Here is a 22,915-nt window from a genome sequence, read left to right as displayed (position 1 = left end):
ATATTCATTGTTGGATCTCTTTATTGAGGCTACTTTGTTACTTGGTTTTGAGTTCTTCATGTTGAACATTTGCGTACACCAAGTATTTATGACATTGCCTTCAAGACTTTCTAAATCTTTTGAATTGCATGATTTGGCCACCATGTGATTTGAATTCTTTTCTTTGACTAGGCAATTTCTTGATCATATGCATCCATATGTTATGCTTATGCCTTAATGACATGTTGACCATTAACTGTTTACTTATGTGCTCTACACATATTTGAAACTGTTCATTCTGGCATAATGCTTCAATTGTGAATTAGATTGTAAAATCACCTAGGGACATCCTTTTGTAATTCTCAAGCTATATGGACCATGCTTACTATGTGATTGATTCTCACCTCTAGTTCTCTTTTACTACATTGCATAGCAACCATGTTTCCCATTTTATGTCCAGTAGGTGATGTGAGCCAAAATACAAAGTGTGTCATTGATTGATGTGTGATTTTCATTATTCCTTTGTTCATTAAGCTTCCTTGCACATCAATCAATGTCCATTCATCATCCATTTTACAATCGCTTAATTCTTGCTTGAATGCTTTCATTCTTCTTCACTACTTGTTTGGTTGTCTTGACCTACAAGTTTTCTTTAGCGTATCTCAAGCACACTAGAATGAGTGAAGGTACACCTCTTTTGTAATTGTGACATAGCTTCTATGCTAATGTGTGTTCTAAACCGCATGCAACTTAGAACTCACACACCATTTTTCATCGATGTCACACTAATTCACTCACTTCATTCTAGTGATTCTTACCTCATTCCAACAATCTACGCTTCCTTGCTTTTGCATTTTCTCATCTTACTGTGTTATTTGCTATTTTTCATGGGTGACTCATCATAAGCAAAAACGAAAGCGGGAGCAACATAGTTGTCAAAACTGAACTGGTGATCGAACCGGTGAGGTTACTGGGTCACTGGGTTATTGGTTCAACCGGTAGGTCACTAGTCGAACCGGTTAACCCGGTATAATTAAATAATTATGTAAAATTTAATTATTTTTTCTTTATTATAAGTACTTTTATTTTGTTTTTATAAAAATAATTATCATTTTCAAATTTTAATACTTTATTAATTAATTTATATTTATTGTATTATTATATTATTATAAGTAAAAACTTACATACAGTTAATTTTCATGTGAATTTGATATTCAAAAATAGTTAGATGATTTGACAAGTTTAACTAAATATCATCAAACGATTTTCAATTATTAACTTCATATGAAGATAACTGCATGTGAGTCTTTACCTATTATTATATACTACAAGTATTTATTGAAAAAATAATATTAATAGATATCATATAATCATAAAAAGAAAAAATAAATTATGGTTAATATTTTTTTTATCTTTTTAATATATATATATATAAATAAAATTTATAGTTAAATAAAATATAATTGATTTAAAAATGAGTGACTTTAAAATTAAAATTAATTGAATATAAGTAAAATAAAAAATTGCTATATGTATTTATTAAAAATAATATTAATATATTATATAATTATGAAAAGAAAAAATAAGTGAGTTTATAATTATTGTTAAATAAAAATATAATTAATTTAAGAATGAGTGAGTTTATAACTAAAATTAAAATAAATTAAATAAAAATAAACTATTTGATGAAAGATATATATATATATATATATATATATATATATATATATATATTATAATTTGCATATATATTATTGAAAATCAACACAGTTTAGCGGCAAGGAAAGGTTTTGATCTTACAGAAGATAGGGGTTCGAACCCTATATCACACGTTTTGGATAATTTTGACTTTCAAACGGTTCGGTCAGACCGGTCTTACCGGGTTTGACCGGTTCACTCTGAGTTTGACCGGTTCGTTCTGGTTTCATACCTTGCACGGTCCAAATGTCAAACTGGACCGATACTAGGTCCGGTTTACCGATTTTTTTATCAAACCGGCCAGTCTGGTCCGATTTTGCTAACTATGGGGAGCAAGAACCCACAGCAACCGATTGATCCACCAGCTGAAGGTGGCAATCCGTATAGTCGCCGTACCCCCTTGCTCATCTTTGAATGCACCGAGGACAGTGCAAACTTTTAAGTGTGGGAAGGTCGTCCGACCAATCGGTGTTTTTGGGTGACAAATTTCTAATCCCAACACTTTCGCATTTCATTTTTAAGTCTTTTAGAATTTTTAGTTGCATTTCCTTAGTTTGCATATATATAATAAGCTTAGTCAAAATAATAAAATTTTCCAAGAAATTCATCTATAGGCCACCCCAATTGATTTGAAAAAAAAAAAATTCATTGAACTTGCTTGAATTATATATATTGTGGGACTTGTTTTTAAGCTAAGAACACATAAGCATGTGAGTTTTGAGCCTAATTGTGTGATTACATCATATAATCACGATTTTCATTCTTGTGTGTATTATTCTCTTTCTATGATTGCAATCTTTGATTTGTTTGATTCTTTATGTCCATTATTTTGTGTATGAATGCATTCATATGATTGAGGCCATCGTTTCAAATAGCTCACTTACCCAAATAGTCTACCCTTTTATCTTTCGTTGTTAGCCAACTTTGAGCCTATGCTAAACCCATTTGTTCTTAATTTTAGCACATTACTAGCCGTAAAGCGAAAAATAATAAATGTCCCTTGTTTGGATCTTTGATTAGCTTAGACTAGTGAGAGTGTTTATCATTTAATTGTGGGAGAGTTAGGAACACTGGGTAGAGATAAAAGTGTATTTTTGGTATTTTTGTTAAAAATTTTAGAAATTGGGTACATACTCATGCATTATATATTTAAACCATATGCATTGGTACCTTTGTATATAATTTATCAAAAGAAAAAGAGAAAAACAAAAGAAAAATAAAAGAAAAATTGTAGAAAGAGAAAAAAAAGAAAAGAAAAAAAAGGAAGCAATAAAAAGGGGACAAAATGCCCCAAAGTAAAGCAATAATAATCAATGCATATAGGTTGTGATAAAAAAGAGAATGCATGAGTGTGTGAAAAAGTGAAGAATGGGTAGTTAGGTTTGCTCTAAATAGTATAGGTTGTCATAGGTTAGGTAGAAAGTTTAAGTTAATCAAAGATTCAAATTCTAGTCTACCTAACCAAATAAATTCTTACCTTGACCCTAGCCCCATTACAACCCATGGATAAGTCCTCATGATATTTGTATGCATGCATTGAATAATTGTTGATTGTTAGATGAAAAACAAATCTTAGAAAGCATGATTAGAGGAGAATTGAGTGAATCAACCCTATACACTTGAGCGACTAGAGCGGACACACATCCGGTGAGGGTTCGATTGCTCAATCACATGTTTCCACCGGTTATCATCTCTTTTATTGCAAGTTTGTGAATTCTTTTCAATAACTCAATTCAATTGTGGATTTGACTTGGTTGTTAATACCTCTAGCCCTTATGTTCATATATACTTTCTTGGAGATTGATTTATTTTGATCAAGTAGTTGCATTCATGTAGATAGATTGCATTTAGATAGTTTGCATTGAATAAATGTTGATACTTCTTGTATCTTTTTTGAGTTTAGCATGAAGACATGCTTAGTTTAAGTGTGGGGAGGTTTGATAAACCCCAATTTTGTGTTGAATTTAGGAGATTTTATCAACTTATCTCACATTTATTCAATGAAATAGCATGCTTTTGTAATTCTCCCTAATTTGTGCTTAAGAGTGAAAATATGCTTTTTAGCCCTTAAAATAGCTAAATTTAATTCACTTCAATCCTATTCGATGCCTTGATATGTTTGTTGAGTGATTTCAGGCTTATAAGGCAAGGATTGGATGGAAGAGATGAAGAGAAAAGCATGCAAAGTGGAGAATTCATGAAGAAATGAGCATTTGGAGGACTTAAGGCCACGCGCACACATCATCCACGCGTATGCATGAGAAGGAAATCTATCAGCGACGTGCACGCGTCACCCACGCGCACGCGTAACGCTGATCACGTGACCTCATTAAAGTGAAGATGCTGGGGGCGATTTCTGATCTTTCCAGGCCCAAATCCAACTCTTTTCTGAGGCTATTTGATGCAGAATTCAAGATTGGACAAGAGGGGGAGCAATTAGATTAGATTAGGACCATACTTTATGTAGTTTCTAGAGAGAGAAGCTCACTCTTCTCTCTAGAAATTAGGGTTCTTAGTTTAGTCTTCTCTTAGATTTAGGTTTAATTACTTGTTTTGATTTAGTTTTCTTTATTTTTCCTTGTTGATTTGCTTCAATCTTCTCCTATTTCTTCTTGTTAATTTCTCTTTTATGCCTCTTTATAGTTTATGAACACTTTTGTTGATTTTAATTTCATTTAATACAATTTGATGTTTCTTTGTTTATTGTTGTTTAATTGAGTTGTTATTATTGTTTCCTTGCAATTGGTAGTTGTTAGATTTTATAGTTCTTGTAATTTTACCATGCTTTTATTTTATGCCTTCCAAGTATTTGATAAAATGCTTGGTTGGATGTTGCTATAGCTTTTTGAGCATTCTTGGCTTGGAAAGAGAAATTAGGCAATCTTGAGTCATTGATACCCAACTTATGTTGGTGATCAAGAGTTGTTAGTTAATATTATTTTCATTGACTCTAATCTCTTGCTAATTCAATTAGTAAGTTGATTAGGACTTATGGATTGAGATTAACTAGTCTTATTTGACTTTCTCTCAATGTGAAGATAACATTGTACCTTCTTCCGATGTTGGAGATGACGAAATATGATTAGCTCTTGTTAACTATTGTATAATAATTAATGACTAGGATAGAAAGTCTTAATTCTCAATCCTTGCCATGAATGCCTCCTTTTTAGTAATTATTTTCCTTAGTTGTTTGATTTACATTCCTTGTCCTTTTTAATTTCTTGTTTTATCAACCCAACCCCTTGAAACTCATAACCAATAATTGAGCACTCGATTGTGATTCCTAAGGAGAACGACCCAGGACTAATACTCTCGGTTATTTTTATTGGGTTTGACTTGTGACAACTAAAATTAAACTTTGATTGAGTATTATTTGTCGATTTGGAACTATACGTGCAACGAAGTTATTTTCTCTTATCGAGAAGAAATTCTAAGCCGATGATAAACCTTATATAACTTTTCGTAATTCTCATTCAAAAAGTGGGTGCAGCAAAGAATAATTTGAAACTAGTGTGTTATTTGGGCCATGGGTCATATGCTTAGTTAAAAAAAAGTCCTAATCCATATTAAAAGTGAAGAGAATCTGAAACGACAACAACAACAGGCCAACAAATCACTTCTTCAATTCTTCTTTCTTTTTTCAAACAGAAAACAAAATATCACTCCATATTTTCATTATCATTACAACTTACAAGATAGCAAGTAGTCTTTCGTCTTTCATTATTATTTCTCATTCTTCTTTCTTTTGTAAGTTATTTCTTTTATTTGTTTGTTTTTGAATAATTTATGTATTTATTTATTTATCTAGTTTATAATCTTATAATAATAATTTAGGTTTTTGAAAGAAATTGAAGATGATAATCATGTAATTATAATGCTATTCTAGCATGTATTGTTTTTAATTTTTTCTCCCATTATTAATTGTTTATGATATTGATATTATTGATTTATAAAAAATTAATTGAGTTTAATTAAGTTGCATAATATTTATCTTATTATCTATTATCTATGTAAATTCTCAATTGTAAGAATTTAGTTGAATCATGGGCAAGATGAAAATAATAAACACTTTTTTTAAAAGGACTAGCCAGAAGAGTGAAGATGTTTCTAATATTGTTACATCAACACCAACCTCTTCAATACTTGAGGCATCAAACATAAATACTTGAACTCCTCAACAAGATAGTTCAAGGTCAAAGCGCCCACAACGACTTAATCCTGAACAAATAGAAGTATGTCATTTGGTAAGAGATCCAGGATTTTGACCAATGATTTGAAAGTTTTATCCAAGTAAAAGAGATGAAATTCGTCAAGCTTATCTTAAAGTTGGACCAAATCAACCATACTTGATAATTATCCATTCTCGAGCGATACAAGTCATCGTCGTCATTTTCAAGCTTCTTGGTTTGAATTATACCCTTCATGTTAGAGTATTCTATTGAAGATGACGCTATATATTTTTTACCATGCTACCTATTTACTATGGAATCTTCAATCAACATAAGTTCAAATGCTTTCATTGAAAATAGCTTCAGGAATTAGAAGAAGATAAATAGTGAAAAAGATTGTCCTTGTTTGAATCACATTGGCAAAGGTCCCAATTCGTTCCATCACAGGGTAAGATGATTTGATGAAGCATTCACAACATGTTGATACACTTATGAAATGATAAACATCAGAGGAAATTGAGAATAATTGACGTAGACTTAGAGTATCTATGGATTGTGTTAGACGGTTGACTTTTTAAGGTTACACTTATATAGGCCATAATGAAAGCTCGAGTTCAAATAATCGAGGTACCTTTATTGAATTGTTAAAGTTTTTGGGTTCTTACAATAGTAGTGTCCAGAAGCTTGTTTTAAAAAATGTTCCTAGATTTGTTAAATATACTTCAAGTGATGTTCATAAAGAAATTCTATGTGTTCTTGCTATAATGGTGAGAAACTCAATTAGAAAAGATATTGGAGATGCCAAATTTTGTATCATCATTGATGAAGCTGTGATGAATCTAAAAAGGAGCAACTGGCTATTATTTTGAAATTTGTTGATGTGGATGATTTTGTTCGTGAACGCTTCTTTGATCTTGTACATATTAGTGATACTAGTGCTTTGACTTTGAAAAAAGAATTGGTATATATGCTTTCTATTTATAATCTCCAAATTGAAAATATTCGAGGTCAGGGGTATGATGGTGCTAGCAATATGAGAGGGGAATGGAGTAGTTTACAAGCTTTATTTCTCAATGATTGCCGACAAGCATATTATGTCCATTATTTTGCTCATAGATTGCAGTTAGCACTAGTGGCTGCTTCAAGGAAAGTACTTCAAATTCATGAGTTTTTCACACAATTGAATGCTATTGTAAATATTGTTAGTGCATCTTGCAGACAACATGATCAACTACAAGAAGCTCAAGAAATTGAAAATGCAAAACTGATTGCCAATGATGAGCTAGAAACAGGTCAAGGTGCAAATCAAGTGGGCACATTACAAAAAACTAGAGATACAAGATGAAGTTCTCACTTTTATTCTATTTATAACTTGATAAGAATGTTTGCAACTACTCATACCGTTCTCAATAACATTATTGATGATGGTACAATTTCTGCTCAAAGAGGTAAGGCTTATGGTGTCAATAAAGTACTATCCTCATTTGAATTTGTTTTTTCATTACATTTGAATTGATGAAGGAAATTATGGGGATTATTAATATTTTATGCCAAGCATTACAACAAAAATCTCAAAATATTTTGAATGCAATGTATGTTGCTTTCACATTAAAATTACTTCTTCAAAAATTGAGGGATAATGATTGGTGTAATTTACTTGAGATTGTTAAGAAGTTTTGTGAGAAACATGAAATTGACATATCTGATATGAGTACGCAATACACGGTTGGAAGAGGTCAATCTCATAAACTAAAGATAACAATTGAGCATCATTATCGAGTAGATGTATTTTTGGCAACAATTGACTCTCAAATACAAGAGTTAAATAGTAGATTCAATGAGGAAACCATGGAGCTTTTGACTTTAAGTACTGCTTTGGACCCTAAAGACAATTTTAAGTTGTTTAATATTCAAAATATATACAAGTTAGTTGAAAAGTTTTATCCTTCAGGTTTTTCTAATCATGAAAGAATTCTTTTCAATGCTCAATTGCAACATTATGCATTTGATATATCGAATCATCTAAAAGATGTTGGGACACTTTCTGAGTTATGTCAACAATTAAAAGAAACGGGAAAATCAAGAACTTATCATTTGGTTAATAAACTGATTCGCAATGTCTTGACTCTTCCAGTATCTACAGCAACAACAGAAAGAGCTTTCTCGGTAATGAAAATTGTTAAAATAAGGCTTCAGGATAAAATGGCAGACGAATTTCGTGCAGATAATTTAGTTATTTACATTGAGAAAGAAATTGCAGCTACTTTCAGTACAGATTCAATAATAGATAACTTTGAATCAAGAAAAAACGTCAAGCTCAATTGTCTATGTAAATTACAAATTTTAATTCATTTCAGCTCTAGTAATATTATTATTAATTTTTTCATTGTATAAGTTATGATTGTGATTTAAATTATTTACATGAAGCATAATACATTTTTCAATAATTTTGCAGGAAATATTTAAAAAGAAATTGAATAGTATTTGAAGATTCTAAAGTAAGTATGCAACAACCTATATATTACAATATTTGAAATTAGTTTTGAGATATTTGTGTCTAATTATTTTAATATACGATATGTTCAATTATCTTATAAAAAGTAAATTCTAAGTCTTAGTTGTTATTTTTAATTAAAATTATATATATAGTTATTTTTTATTTTTTGTTAAAATAAAAAAACTAAAAAAATATTGGCCCCTTGCTAAATATTGTCTAGCTTCGCCCCTATGTGTGACTATTTCGAAGATGCATATATTAGAACCATAAAATATCTAAAAGATTCACATAGTGAATGAATTGGTCCACATATATCGCCTTTAATCCTTTCCGAAAATTTAGGAGATTCAAATCCAATCTTTACTGATGATAGTCTTAAAATTACCTTTTTCTTAGAACATATAGCACAAATAAAATTCACTAAATTTAATAATCTTCCAATTTTTTAGCGAATGTCCATGTGAGTTTTCAATAATCTTTCGCATCATAGTTACTCCAGGATGACCCAATCGGTCATGCCAAATAATGAAATTATTTAGATTAGTATACTTCTGATTTACAATAGCATGTGATTATTGTTACAGTAAGTGCACTGACAAGGTTATTGGGCTGAGGAAGTGAGAGAATGAGAGAGCGAGCGCAAGTGATGGAAAACACGGGGTGGGGGAACAATGGGAGGGGTAGCAATAGGCAACGACCAGTCACGGAAAAGATCCTAGAATCTGGAACAAGGAAGAGTATCATCGATTGGAGCTGGACTCTTTCTCTGTATTTGTAGACAATCTACCGGTGGATATATCAAAATGAGAAATTTTCAGTCTGTTCAACTGGACGGGCAGGATTATAGTCATCTACCTGTCAAGAAAGAACAAGAACGAACAGATTTATCTCTTTGCATTCGTGCGGTACACAACAAAGGGAGGAGCATTGAAGGCGATTGCAGAAATGAATAATATGGTGTTGAGGGGGAAAAGAATGTTTGTAGCAGAAGCAAGGTATAGAAGGAAATCCGACGTGGAAGAGACCAAAGGAAAAGAAATAGAGAGTGCCACAAGACAAGGGGAAGAATACAGCATGCAGCAGAAACATAGGGAGCCAAGGAAGGAAGAAGAGAAGGTGGAAAAGATGCCGAGAGAGACAGTTGTTAAGGACTCGAATAAAAATGGGTGGACCAAGAAAATAGAAATATCAGTGGCAAAAGATAATGTGGTATGGTTACAAAGGAGTATTGTGGGAGGAACAAAGACGATGATTAACTTTCAGGCACTCCTCCAAAAGATTCATAATGAATGGCCGTGCGTGACGCATGTACAGGAATTGGGCGCTTACAAAGCAATGCTAACGTTTGACACGGTATCTAGTGCGGAGGAAGCATACACATTCAGAATGAACGAGCTTTTAAAACTATTCCATATGGTATGGAGATGGGATGAGAGTGAGAGGAGTGAGACAAGAAGAGTATGGTTGGAGTGCTATGGAGTACCGTTGCGTGCTTGGTCAACGGAGACCTTTACCAAATTGGGAGGTCAATAGGGGGAGGTGGTAAGGTGTGACGATTTAACAAAAACATGTAACTCGTTTAGTGTTGGCCGAGTTATGATTGACACATGTATGTTTGGTATGATTAATGAGTGGATTCATGTCACTATTGGGACGAGCAAATTCGACGTCCTTGTAAAAGAGGCGGGTGGAGAGGTGTATAGAGAAGAATGCTTTTCGGACATGAAGGTAGACCAAGAAGCTGGTCGCGTAGTGGTAAGGGAATATATGCAGAATGATAAAGGAAGGGAGGAAGTCAGTCGCAGAGTAGAGCCAATGGCGGTCAGTAGGGATCCGGCAGCGGAACTTACGGTGGTGGAACAACGGAACAAAGAACAACACAAGGGAAAAATTGGGATTTTACCGTATGAATTAAATGAATAGAATGTTCAAAATTCAAATTGCAATTATGTGGGTACTAATGATGCAATAATCAAGGGGAAGGAAAATTTCAAGGCGTCAGTTGCAAATCAAACAGATGAAGACTCAGATTGTACTCTATCATATAATTATGAGGAGATTTGAAGGGAATATTCCTTTTTTGGTCAGGAAAAAAGGCATTCAAAAATCAAGGGGTGATTCATTAATGGGCTGAAGACAAAAAGGCCCAACAAATTGAAACAGGATGGTGGTAAAAAAAAAAAGAAGACCAAGGCCCAAAGGAAGGAGGCTGGCCTTGTGCTATCAGGATCGGGTAGGGCTGACCCGGTTGAAGATGTGTTGACCCGGTCTGATGAAGGAGCGAAAAACCCAGTGCCTCCTCTTCTAGTTGCACGACGCCAGCGGAGATACGATACTGAAAGCCTAGGCGAGAGTGCGAGCGACCAAAGGGATTACTGCGCAGCGCTACAAACTGCTGGGGAAGCAACGAGAGAGGGACAGCCTACAGTGGCGGATGCGGGGGACGGAGCAAGGGGCAGCCATGAGAAGTGCGAACAAGTTGGAGAAGGCATGTCCCGGTTGGAAGTCTGCGCTCTGAATCAGCCGGTTCCTTTAATGTTACCAGGATGCTAGCGAAGAGAAGAGGATGCGGTTGGGGGCGGGCTTGCTATCGCACAGCGTGACTGCGGCGGAGTGCAAGGAGCTACTGGAGAAGAAGGAAGCCATGGGCAGCAGGCTGGTGTAAATGCGGAGGAGGGAGCAAGGTGCGGCCATGACGAGCATGAACAGGGGGCAGGAGCCGCTACAACTGACCACCAATTTGAAGGTACCAACAGGAAGATTAGTAATCCAGAGCAAGTTGAGGTGGAGGGAAGGGGAAAGGCTAGAGATGTACAGAAGCTATATGAGGGTACAATTGAAATGACAAAAATGGATGCACAAGAAGAGGAACGTGTAACCGGTGATACAGAAGGCAGGAAGTTCATGGCGGGGGAAGTCGTGGGCCTGGGAGAAACTTCTGGGCTTGGAAAAACAGGAGAACCTGAGGACCAAGTAGTGGAAGAGTTTGGCACAGACGTGGATATGCAAGAAGACTCAACGATGTGCAGAGGAATGCAAATTCGGAGCTGGGAAGAGGAAATGGCGGAGAATAAAGAGGCCTGGAAATTGGCAGTCGAATTAGGAGCAATACCATGCAGTGATGAGGAAGACATCATGGCAATCCTCCAGGAGCAAAGTGAGGCCATAGCTCTGAAGCGAAGATAGTCAAAAGAAGTCGCCCAAAATGTCGTAAGCAGGTGTGTAATAAAATTTATAAATGATTTTAAGCTCTTGGAATATTAGGGGGTTGAGAGGTGTTGCAAAACTAAACATGATCAGAAACTTCAAAAATAAGTTTAGATTAGATATGTTTAGGTTGATAGAAATAAAAAAAAGAAGAGGTGAATAAATATGATGCAGCTAGAATTTGGGGTAATGATAGAGCTAATTGGGAGTGTGTTAATTCTGTTGGAGCGTCCGGAGGTTTACTATTAATTTGGGATGAATCAGTATTTAAATTGATGAATTGCTATAAAGGAGATAGGTGGTTTTGTGTAGAAGGAGTGATGGCCAAAGATAATTTTTACTGTGCAATTTGTCTGGTGTATGGCCCGCATGTGAGAGACGAAAAACTCTTAATGTGGGAGGAATTAAGTTATATTACAGGATTGTGTCAAACCCAATTTTTCTACATAGGATATTTTAATGAGATTGTGCATATAGAGGAAAGAAAAGGGGCGACCAACTTGTCAGCTTCTGCTGAAGACTTCAAAGCATGGCTCAATGATATGGAGTTGGTGGATTTGGCAATCAATGATCGCAAGTATACATGGTTTAGAGGCCAGTCCTGCAGCCGTATTGATAGAAGCCTGGTTAGCTTGGAATGGCTAGATGCATACCCAGATACTCACCTAAGAGGAGGCCCGAGGGGCCTTTCAGATCATTGTCCTCTGATAGTGGAAGATAGAAGAATAGCTCAGGGACCAAGACCATTCCGCAGTTTAGACGCATGGTTCACGCATGAAGGATTTCTAAAGATGATAAAGGAATAATGGAGGGATTGGGCAATGTGCAGTTCCTGGACAAACTGAAGGCACTGGCAAAACCACTGTGTAGATGGCACAAGCAGCACTTTGGGAATATACGTGAGAAGATCCAAAGGTTTGAGGACGAGATTAAGAAAGTGGATGACATGGTTAGCAACGGTGTATACGATGGTACAGTGGAAGTAAGAAGAAAGGCACTGGTAAGATGTTATGAGGTATAGTATGAGAGGCAAGATATACACTGGAAGCAAATGTCTAGGTCTCATCATGCCAAGGAGATGGATAGGAATACCAGGTACTTTCACAATATTGCATCAGCAAAGAGAATGAATAACCGGATTTAGTCTCTAGTGATTAATGGAAGGTTGGTAAGGAATTATGCGCGGATTAAGGTGGCAATTAGAGATTTCTACAGGAACCTATACCACTAGGACGAGTCGCCAAATATCAGTTTTCGAGATGGGTTAGTCAATCGCTTGGAGATGGAGGAAGCCCAAGCACTAGAGGTGTTATCGACAGTGGAGGAAGTAAAGGTGGCAATATGGGACTGTGAATCATCTAAGGCTCCAGGTAGCGATGGATATAACATGAATTTTATAAAAAGATGTTGGGAGAAAATTGGGGTGGAATTCACTAAAGCTGTGATAAGCTTCTTTGAGACAGAGAGACTACCAGCAGACTCCAATATTACTTGGGTAGCGTTGGCTCCAAAGTTTGTGGGCGCGAAGGAGATAAAGGACCTTAGACCGATCAGTATGGTTGGTTGCATCTACAAGGTCATATCAAAAGTGTTGACAAGAAGAATGAGGAGCGTAATGCCAGGATTGGTTGGAGAATCACAGAGTGCATTTGTCAAGGCAAGCGAATACATGATGGAGCGTTAATTGCCTGTGAAACTGTATAGTGGCTAAAAATGAAGAAGAAGGCATCAGCTATCATCAAATTGGACTTCCAGAAAGCCTATGATAGAGTCAAATGGAATTTTATTGATATTATGCTGGAAAAGATGGGGTTCGGTAGAAGATGGAGGGCATGGATTGCAGAGTGCATTAGATCAACTTCTATATCTATAATGATTAATGGGGCTCCATCCAAACCGTTCAAGATGGAAAGAGGGCTTCGACAAGCCAACCCGTTATCACCTTTTCTATTCGTCCTCGTTGTAGATGTGCTGAACAGGATGATCGGGGAGGCGGTAAGAAATAGGAGAATATCTCCTCTATTAGTTGGCAGGGACAATGTAGAGCTATCTCACCTTTAATTTGCTGATGACACTATATTGTTCTGCCCACCAGAGGAGGAGACAGTGAGAAACTACAAGAGGCTCCTGAAGTGTTTTGAGGTCACGTTGGGATTGAGCATTAACTTTGACAAGTCTAGTTTGATACCGGTAAATTGCAGTCAGGCGTGGGTGAGTCAAATGTGCAGATTATTAGGATGTCAGGCGGCAAATCTACCAGTGAAGTATTTAGGAATTAATTTAGGTGCAAACCCGAGGCTAGTAAAAACATGGAAGCCAGTAATAGATAAGGTGGAGGAGAATCTGAGTTTGTGGAAAGCAAAGGTGCTCAGTAAACCGGAGAAGTTGGTTCTCATTAAATCTGTGATTAATAGTCTACCTACGTACTATTTGAGCTTGTATAAAATGCCATTTACGGTGGAAAAAAAAAATCTCATTGCAAAGAAGATTCTTTTGGGGGAAGGACGACGGATGACCTAGACTGGCTCTTGTAAAATGGGAGATGATACAGGCACCGAAGAAACTAGGGGGACTAGGTGTGGGAGATGCGATGATTCGTAATACCGCATTGTTGTTTAAATGGTGGTGGAGATTCTCTAAGGAAAAATGCCCTCTATGGAAGAAGGTAGTGTGCTCATGCAATAATCTGAACCTTGGGCAGCTATTGTCTACTCAAGCTATACTAGCAAAAGGGGGTCCGTGGAGAGATATTTGTCACTTGCAAATCAAGGAGCAGCATGTCAGATAGAAGATGATTGACGGGCTGGCTATGGAAGTAGGCGATGGTAGACTAACCAGATTTTGGGAAGATACATGGCTACAGTCGGGGAAGCTGAAAGACTCCTTTTCAAGACTCTACTTAATTTCAGATAATAAGGGATCCGTGATTGGGGAGTGTGAATTTTGGGATGGGATAGAGTGGGTTTGGAACTTCCATTGGAGGAGGGAACTCCGTCAATGGGAGACCGACAGTTTGAACTAAATGCTTGAGATCTTGCAAGCTGTGAGACTGATAGCAGACACACAAGATAGAGTGGTGTGGAAATTTGATAAAGAAGGCGTTTATACCACTAACTCATTTGTGCAGGTTTTGCAGGTACAGACATTGACGGATGATATCCTCAGCTATAAGTTTACAAATGAAATATGGCAAGGAATTGTTCCACCGCGGGTAGAGTTGTTTACTTGGTTCGTGCTGGTAGGCTGAGTTAATACAAAGGATCGCTTGAGCAGATTAGGCATCATTGAACAAAGTGATAACATCTGTGTTATGTGTAGTAAGGAAATTGAAACTGTACAACATTTGTTTGTTACGTGTGAGTTTGCTTGGCAGGTGTTTGCGCATGGATAAGTCATGTGGGTCTTGTTTGGAGCTTCCCAGGTTCCATAAAAGAACATTTTGAGAGCTGGAGGACGATGAATTTGAGAAAAGATGTGTGAAAAACATGGTTAGTGGGATTCTTCTCAGTTATATGGAACATCTGGTCGTGTAGAAATGAAGTCATTTTTCAGAACAAGATAGCGGAAGTGGTAGATTGCGTTGCTAAGACGTTTGGTTACTTTACAGAGTGGTGCGAAAGGTAACTCATGTTGTTGATGGCTATACCGAAGATAATATAGGAGTTGCAAAACTGTTTATTATGTTTTCTTGTATGCTCCACTAAATATGTTGAGCTCATTTTCCTTCAAAAAAAAAATAGCATGTAATTCAATAGTACTAATTTTAGTATAATATAACCAAATGAAAGTGAAGGTATTTTTCCAGTATAACTTTTGTATTTGAATCACTAATTGTGATGTATAGGTACATATCATTTGTCTCATTCATAGTCTCAATATGATATCCATTTTGGCGAATATCTTTAAAATTTAACAAATTTCTTAAATACTTAGCAAACAATAGTGCATTATTTATTATAAATTTTGTTCCTCTAAAAAATAAAATAATAATTCTTTCAGAGTCTTCAGTCACATTACCTAAACTAATAATAGTATTAACAAATTTTTTTTTAGAAGTAAGATAAATAAAATTAAATATTACTTTTAATAATGATATGCTTGTACTATCTGTAAGATAAATATTTTTATTATATATTTTTATTATTTTTTTAAAAAACAAATAATAATAATTAGATCATAATATGAAGAATTTTAAAATATTTTATACATGTGATAAAAAAATAAAATAAAATAAATAAGTGTATAAACAATAAAATCCTATTTTTGAACAGTAGGTATACCAAAAAAATTTTGAGAGATGATTTGAATTCTTAATAAAAACGTAAACATAAATATTTTAAGAGTAATACCCCAAATAGGTCCCCAAGAAATTTAGCAACCGACAGTTTTGTCCCCCACAAAATTTAACTAAGATTTCGACCCTGAGGTTCTCAGATATCCCCCAAATACATCCTCAAAACAGTTTGATCCGGTTAGAGTGGTGACGTGTCAGGTTAACTGTGACATGTCACCTTTAAGACATTTTGGTCCCCATCCACGCTGGACAAAACGACGTCGTATTGGAACCAGAGGCAAAACGACGTCGTTTCGGGGAGGACAAATTCGTCCCCACTTAGACAGAGAATGCAAACGGCGCCGTTTTCATGTGGGGGACCTATTTGCCTTATAATAGTATCTTAGGGGACTTATTTGACCTATAATTCGTGATGTTAAAAGAATCTATATTTACTTCAACGCAACCTTAAAAACACATTGACATTGGTCTATTCATTTATCAAAATGGTAACATAAACCTGAGAACCCAAACATGTTAACCACACAAATATTTGGCTTCAATAGCAACACAAACCAAATCAAGTCAAAAGAAGGTTTATTTTCTTCAACACAAACTAAACGAAACCATTCTAAATAACATAACGTCTTCTTCCTCCAACATAACAAAAGGTGGTAACATAACTAAGACAACAACTTTCACACTAATTCTTAGAAGCATCATTTTTTGAAAGACTAGTTCAACCCTCGTGTTGGAATGAATTCGAACAACTTAGATACTGTGCCACTAGTTGCAGCTGATATTGTCTCAACACTAACACTCCCCGAATTCTCGGCCCTAATTACTGTCTCCTTTGGACGTCTAAAAGAAAGCTGAGTTTGGAATAAACAGTATTGTTATCACCATGTTTCAGCAATACTGAAATTTTGTGTGAAACATGGTGATAACAATACTGTTTATTCCAAGTTCAGCTTTCTTTTAGACGTCAAAGGAGACAGTAATTAGGGTAAATAATTCGGAGAGTGTTAGTGTTGAGACAATATCAGCTGCAACCAGTGGCACAGTATCTAAGTTGTTCAAATTCATTCCAACACGAGGGTTGAACCAGTCTTTCAATAAATGATGCTTCTAAGAATTAGTGTCAAAGTTGTTGTCTTAGTTATGTTACCACATTTTGTTATGTTGGAGGAAGAAGACGTTATGTTGTTTAGAATGGTTTCGTTTAGTTTATGTTGAAGAAAATAAACCTTCTTTTGACTTGATTTGGTTTGTGTTGCTATTGAAGCCAAATATTTGTGTGGTTAACATGTTTGGGTTCTCAGGTTTATGTTACCATTTTGATAAATGAATAGACTAATGTCAATGTGTTTTTAAGGTTTGCGTTGAAGTACATATAACTTCTTTTAACATCACGAATTATAGGTCAAATAGGTCCCCTAAGATACTATTATAAGGCAAATAGGACCCCAACATAAAAACGGCGCCGTTTGCATTCTCTGTCTAAGTGGGGGCGAATTTGTCCTCTTCGAAACGACGTCGTTTTGCCCTTGGTTTCAATACGATGTCGTTTTGTCCAGCGTGGATGGGGACCTAAATGTCCTAAAGGTGACATGTCACAGTTAACCTGACACGTCACCACTTTAACCGGATCAAACGGTTTTGGGGACGTATCTGGAGAATATCTGAGAACCTCAGGATCGAAATCTTAGTTAAATTTTGTGGGGGACAAAACTGTCGGGTGGTAAATTTTTTGGGGACCTATTTGGATATTACTCATATTTTAATGAATATTATATTTAAATGCATTAAACTTTAGATTCAAATATATAAAAAACAAAATTCAACAAAAAAATTTCTTACATTGTTTCATGACATAAAAAACATAGAAAACGATGAACCAAACTATTAAATTTTTTTATTATTGATTAAATAATCAATATTTCTTTTAAAATTCTCAAAAAAATAAAATATTTTGTAATGAGTGACATAACTTTCAATAATATCTTTTGAAACGAAATTTGTTTCTATTTGTTTATCATTTTTTTAAAGATACTTGATAAAGATTAACTAGGTGGTCTTAGGATACGACAGATACGTGATAAATGACTCTTATTACCATAATAAAAGTATTTATTTTCTATTTTTTTATTTTACCTATTATTTCTTTTATGATTATCCCATTTCTGATGATATCTTTTCTTGTAAATTTTTTTTCTTTCATAATTATTCTTTTTACCAAAATCTTATAATTTGTCACATTTGTTTCAGAAAATAGGACAGTACCAGCTAGACGCGTTTCATAATTTTTCATGAGCAATTTATTATTTTGTTTAGTAATAAGGAGGCAAAAAATTTAGTTTAGAATATTTTTAAATTATTTTTTCGATATTGCCGTTATAGAAGCACATTCGAAGCATGGAAGGTCGAGTAAGTTTTTTTTCTAACATATTGTTATTAGTTATCTTTTCTCCACATTATTTTATTCGTGAGATAATTCGAAACATTGTGGAATTATACTCATTTATGAATTTAAAATTTTGTAAGCACAAATGTATCCATTCATAACAGATTTGAGGAAGTATCATTTTTTTGATTATTATACATTTTCTATGTTCTTCCACATATATGTAGGATCTTTTAAGTAAGGTATTCATTCTTCAATGTTTTGTCAAGATGACTACCAATGAAGATCATAGCTTTAACTTTATCGTTTTGAGATATTTTATTATTAGTTTTAATAATGTTTCTAAAATCTATTAAATCAAGATGAATTCCGACATCTAATATTCATAATAAATAGTTATTTTTAGATATATTAAAAACATTAATTCAGGATAAAAAAATTTTTGACATAATATAAATTTATTATCGACATCTTTTTTTCTTAAATTTTATTAGAATTTCGTGCTGATAACGTATTGTAAAATAAATAAATAATAAAAAAAGTAATATTAAAATAAAATAAAAAATAAAAAATTATTAATATCCTCTGAGATATGTATCTCTTTATAATTAAAATTTTATAACATACTTTCAATAATAATATACTCAATATAACACATATATTATAATTTATTTAAAGATATATATTCTTTCTTAACTTTGTATATGCTATTTTATAGACATCCTATAACATTAACATAGTTGCCACATTAGAATTGAAACAATAGTTGTCGAATCGAATTTGAATTAATAGTTTGGTGATGGGCTACTCATACCAACCTTTGACATTCAAAATATAATAAATTAATAATACTATAACACATAAGGAAATCCTGTTTTTCATTACTGAATCAAAATGGGAGGGGAAGAAGAGGCCGAGACCCAAACCTCCATCTGCAAAGACGCTCCCAATCTCCTCTCATCCTTCGTTGACACCTTCGTCGACTTCTCAGTCAGTGGCCTCTTCCTCCTCCCGACGCCGCCGCTACAAAACCCTAACCCTTCAATTTCCCGCTCCCTACCGCCATTACCCACCCGGCTGCCCTCTCCGAGCCGCCTGATCGCCGTCGGCGATCTCCATGGCGACCTCGACAAGACGAAGCAGGCACTACGCCTGGCAGGCCTTATCGACGCCTCTGACCGCTACGTAGGGGGCTCCGCCACCGTCGTCCAGGTCGGCGATGTCCTTGACCGCGGCGGCGACGAGCTCAAGATCCTCTACTTCCTCGAGAAGCTGAAACGCGAGGCGGCCCGCAGCGGCGGCAAGATCATCACCATGAACGGCAACCACGAGATCATGAACGTTGAGGGTGATTTCCGCTTTGTAACGAAAACAGCTCTAGATGAATTTAGGGTTTGGGAGCAGTGGTTCAGTGTTGGTAACAAAATGAAGGGCCTCTGCCAAGGTTTAGAAACCCCCACAGACCCATTCAAAGGGGTTCCTATGTCATTTCACGGTGTGAGAAGAGAGTTCTTCGACGGGTTTCGAGCCCGGGCTGCGGCCCTGCGGCCTAACGGCCCAATTTCGAGTAGGTTTCTGTCGCAGAATGTAACTGTCTTGGTTGTTGGGGATTCCGTTTTTGTTCACGGAGGGTTGTTGCCGCAGCATGTTGATTACGGTTTGGAGAGGATCAATGAGGAAGTTAGGGATTGGATTAATGGCTCCTCGGGGAAGTTTTCGCCGCAGTATTGCAGGGGGAGGAATGCTGTCGTTTGGTTGAGGAAATTCTCAAATGAGGTTGCTCAGAATTGCGATTGTGCGACTCTTGAGCATGTTCTGAAGACGGTCCCTGGTGCGAAGAGGATGATCATGGGACACACAATTCAGACGGCTGGTATTAATGGTGCCTGCGAGAACAGAGCTATTCGGATCGATGTGGGCATGTCGAGGGGGTGTGGTGGTGGTTTGCCTGAGGTTTTGGAGATAAGTAAGAATTCTGGGTTGCGGATATTGACTTCGAATCCATTGTACCAGAATATGGGCAATGCTGGGTTAAATGTGGGTAAGGAAGAATTGTTGATTCCTGCACATGGTGGACTTAGGGAGGTAGAAGTTAAAGCTTGAAGTTAAGGAGGTTTAGCTTTTAGTGTTATTGGTTAAACTTTCATGAGCTATTGTTGGTTTTTGTTTCAATTGGCAACGAATGAATTGGGGGATTGTACAGTATAGGATGTTATCCACAATTTTTCTCTTTGGTCCACCATGAAGAAGACTTTGTGAGGATGCTGAATTCATTGAATGTCTTAAGACCTTTACCTTGACTGGTAAACAAAATCATTCTTGTATTAAAATAAATGTTGCTTGTAAAGTTTATCATTGGTATGTGAAGTATGAAAAAACATTGAATAATGCATTGATTTATCAAGAGCCATTGCTAGGAAGGTACCTCTTTCAGTGTCTTTTTATTTTGGTGAAGAGGGCTTGGAGCTATTTCCATTATATTTGGTTCATTGTTGATATCCTCATTGATCTGGTGGATGCTTAGGTTTCCTCACTATTTATTTCACAATGAACTTATTCTTTCTGAAATGAATGGATGACTTCTTTGGACACAAGATATATGCGTTAAACATCTTGGCCATTATTCTACGCTTAGTCTGCTATATGACCTTTTTTTAGGCTAAATCATTTGGTTGAATGTAATCGTTGATTGCATTAACTTATGGCTTTTTATAACCCATGATGTGCCCAAAATAAAGGGATTGTCTAACAAATGCCTTTTAAAGGTTACTAATGATGGTAAATTTTAAAAGTTTTTTAACTCAATAGGTGCATTGAAAAATGTGAACTTCTTATGTTTTCTAAAATAATTAAGCACATGAGCGAACTAGTTAAGGGCACTAATAGGCCAAATTCATAAAGAGAAACTTTATTGTTTATCATGTGCAGAGAATTTTATTGAGAACTTGGGGAGTTTTCAGCAAGTTCCATTGGGATATGGGAATTGTCATGCTTCCATTAAGTTATATTAAGCAACAAAAATAAAAGCCTATTTCCTTTTAGCTGCAATTCATAATTAGGTAAAAAAGGAGTGTACATTTGTTGTTAAAAGTCCCATTGGTGATGAAGTGTATGTTCCCTTATTCTTCTCTTAGGACCAGTTCATTGATTTGATTCTGAATTTGGCATCGCTCTCTGTTGTTTATTGTTCACATTGAGCATTCGTTCATCTTTTTGCATATCTTGATAATTCTCTTTACATCCTTCCTCCTTCCCCCTTTGTTCCTTTGAAAGGTTTAGTTCATGCCTGAGCTGTGTTCTTTCAGGTACATATGATGTGGGGGACAAATCTAGGGTTCCTTGCATGGTTGGAAAGCGAGAGGAGCATCAGTCATACTGTACTAACACTTGTTCTGCCTGGTCCACATACCAGATATATATCCTCTCGCTATTCTTTTTCTTTCATTTGTTTATTTATTTGAGTGGGAAAACGGTTTGGAAAGAGGGAGGAAATGATGAGAAGGTGGGATTGAACCTCTTCCTCACATCTTAAAATATACCTGTCACTAATTTGTGACAGTAATGCAAAATAGAATGTTTGAAGTCCTTTGCATTGTAATATTGGGGAGTGTCTTAGAACAAGGCAGCTGAGTTTGCTGTCTTCTGCATGGCGATCATGGTTGCAACACCCAGCTACTTAGCAACAACACTGACAAGAATTTGTTTTTTTGAGTTTAGCTAACATATAGTTTTAATAAACACATAATAATGGAAGCTTTATATTTTATATATTTTCTATTAAAATTTTCTCAGTTAATACTCTGAATACGTGTTCTTAGAAAAAAAAAAAATGATCTAGGTAACAAACACAATTCAGAAGAACAAAGCAAGCTAAAATATGCATAACTGCAAGACTGTAGTGAAATACAATAGTTAACAATAACAGAATGTACATCTAAAAGACCTTTCTATAATAAAAAGATGCCAGATATGAATTAAACTAAATTAGATCTATAACTAATTGGAAAGTTTTCAAGTATATTGGTATACCGGTGTATATTTTATAATTAGAATCAATGGTTAAAAATCACTGAAATACTAGTGTACCGAGATACTTGAAAGTTTTCTTAACATTTAAATATTTCATAACACTTCTCCTTAGATATTCATCAAGAAGGTATTTTATTAAAATCTTACTAAAAGACTGGAAAAAACTGTGACGAAGAAAAAATAGTACATTTCTTTTGACAAGGGCTATTTTGTTAAAATTCTTGTAAAAAAAATCCTGTGGACAAAAACTTTAATAAGAAAAAGAGTACAATTTCTTTCTCTTTTATCAACATCGAGGTCTTGAAATCTAGAAAAAACTACCAAAAGTACCCATGAAGTTTACGAACGCTGACAAAAGTATCCATAAACTAAGAAAATTAACGATGTACCCATGAAAGATGGATTTCGTATGACAAAAGTATCCAAACCCTAATTTTTTTTTTTGTTGATTTTTTAATAAAATTTCCAAACTATCTCCACTCTCAACCTCAACTCACTTTTTCAACTTTCATAATCCAACCTGTACCTTTAAAACCTTTGTTATGGTCTAATGGAGTCCAAAACTACTCCTATAATAGACCAGGCCAAAATCAATGATAGTGGTGGTGGTAGAGGACTTCGACTGATTCCTGACAAATAAATTTAGTATGGTGAGCTCT

General features: G+C 35.3%; 1 protein-coding gene and 1 long non-coding RNA gene across 2 annotated transcripts; both read left to right on the top strand.

Annotated features, from left to right (window-relative positions):
• The first annotated feature begins 10,271 nt into the window (after window positions 1-10,271).
• Window positions 10,272-15,447, top strand: LOC140180386 (uncharacterized). The gene is made up of 2 exons (XR_011874588.1): window positions 10,272-11,561; window positions 14,678-15,447. It is a non-coding gene; the product is annotated as an uncharacterized lncRNA (long non-coding RNA).
• A 3,530-nt stretch (window positions 15,448-18,977) lies between these two features.
• LOC112755208 (shewanella-like protein phosphatase 2) lies at window positions 18,978-21,813 on the top strand. Its single transcript, XM_025803149.3, has 2 exons — window positions 18,978-20,530; window positions 21,533-21,813. The coding sequence occupies exon 1, from the start codon at window positions 19,122-19,124 to the stop codon at window positions 20,328-20,330; it is 1,209 nt and encodes a 402-aa protein (XP_025658934.1). The 5' UTR covers window positions 18,978-19,121; the 3' UTR covers window positions 20,331-20,530; window positions 21,533-21,813.
• Window positions 21,814-22,915: the final 1,102 nt, after the last annotated feature.

Source organism: Arachis hypogaea, chromosome 16 (genome assembly GCF_003086295.3).
Source record: "Arachis hypogaea cultivar Tifrunner chromosome 16, arahy.Tifrunner.gnm2.J5K5, whole genome shotgun sequence".
Lineage (NCBI taxonomy): Eukaryota > Viridiplantae > Streptophyta > Magnoliopsida > Fabales > Fabaceae > Arachis > Arachis hypogaea.
This window is presented reverse-complemented; position numbering and strand designations above follow the sequence as displayed.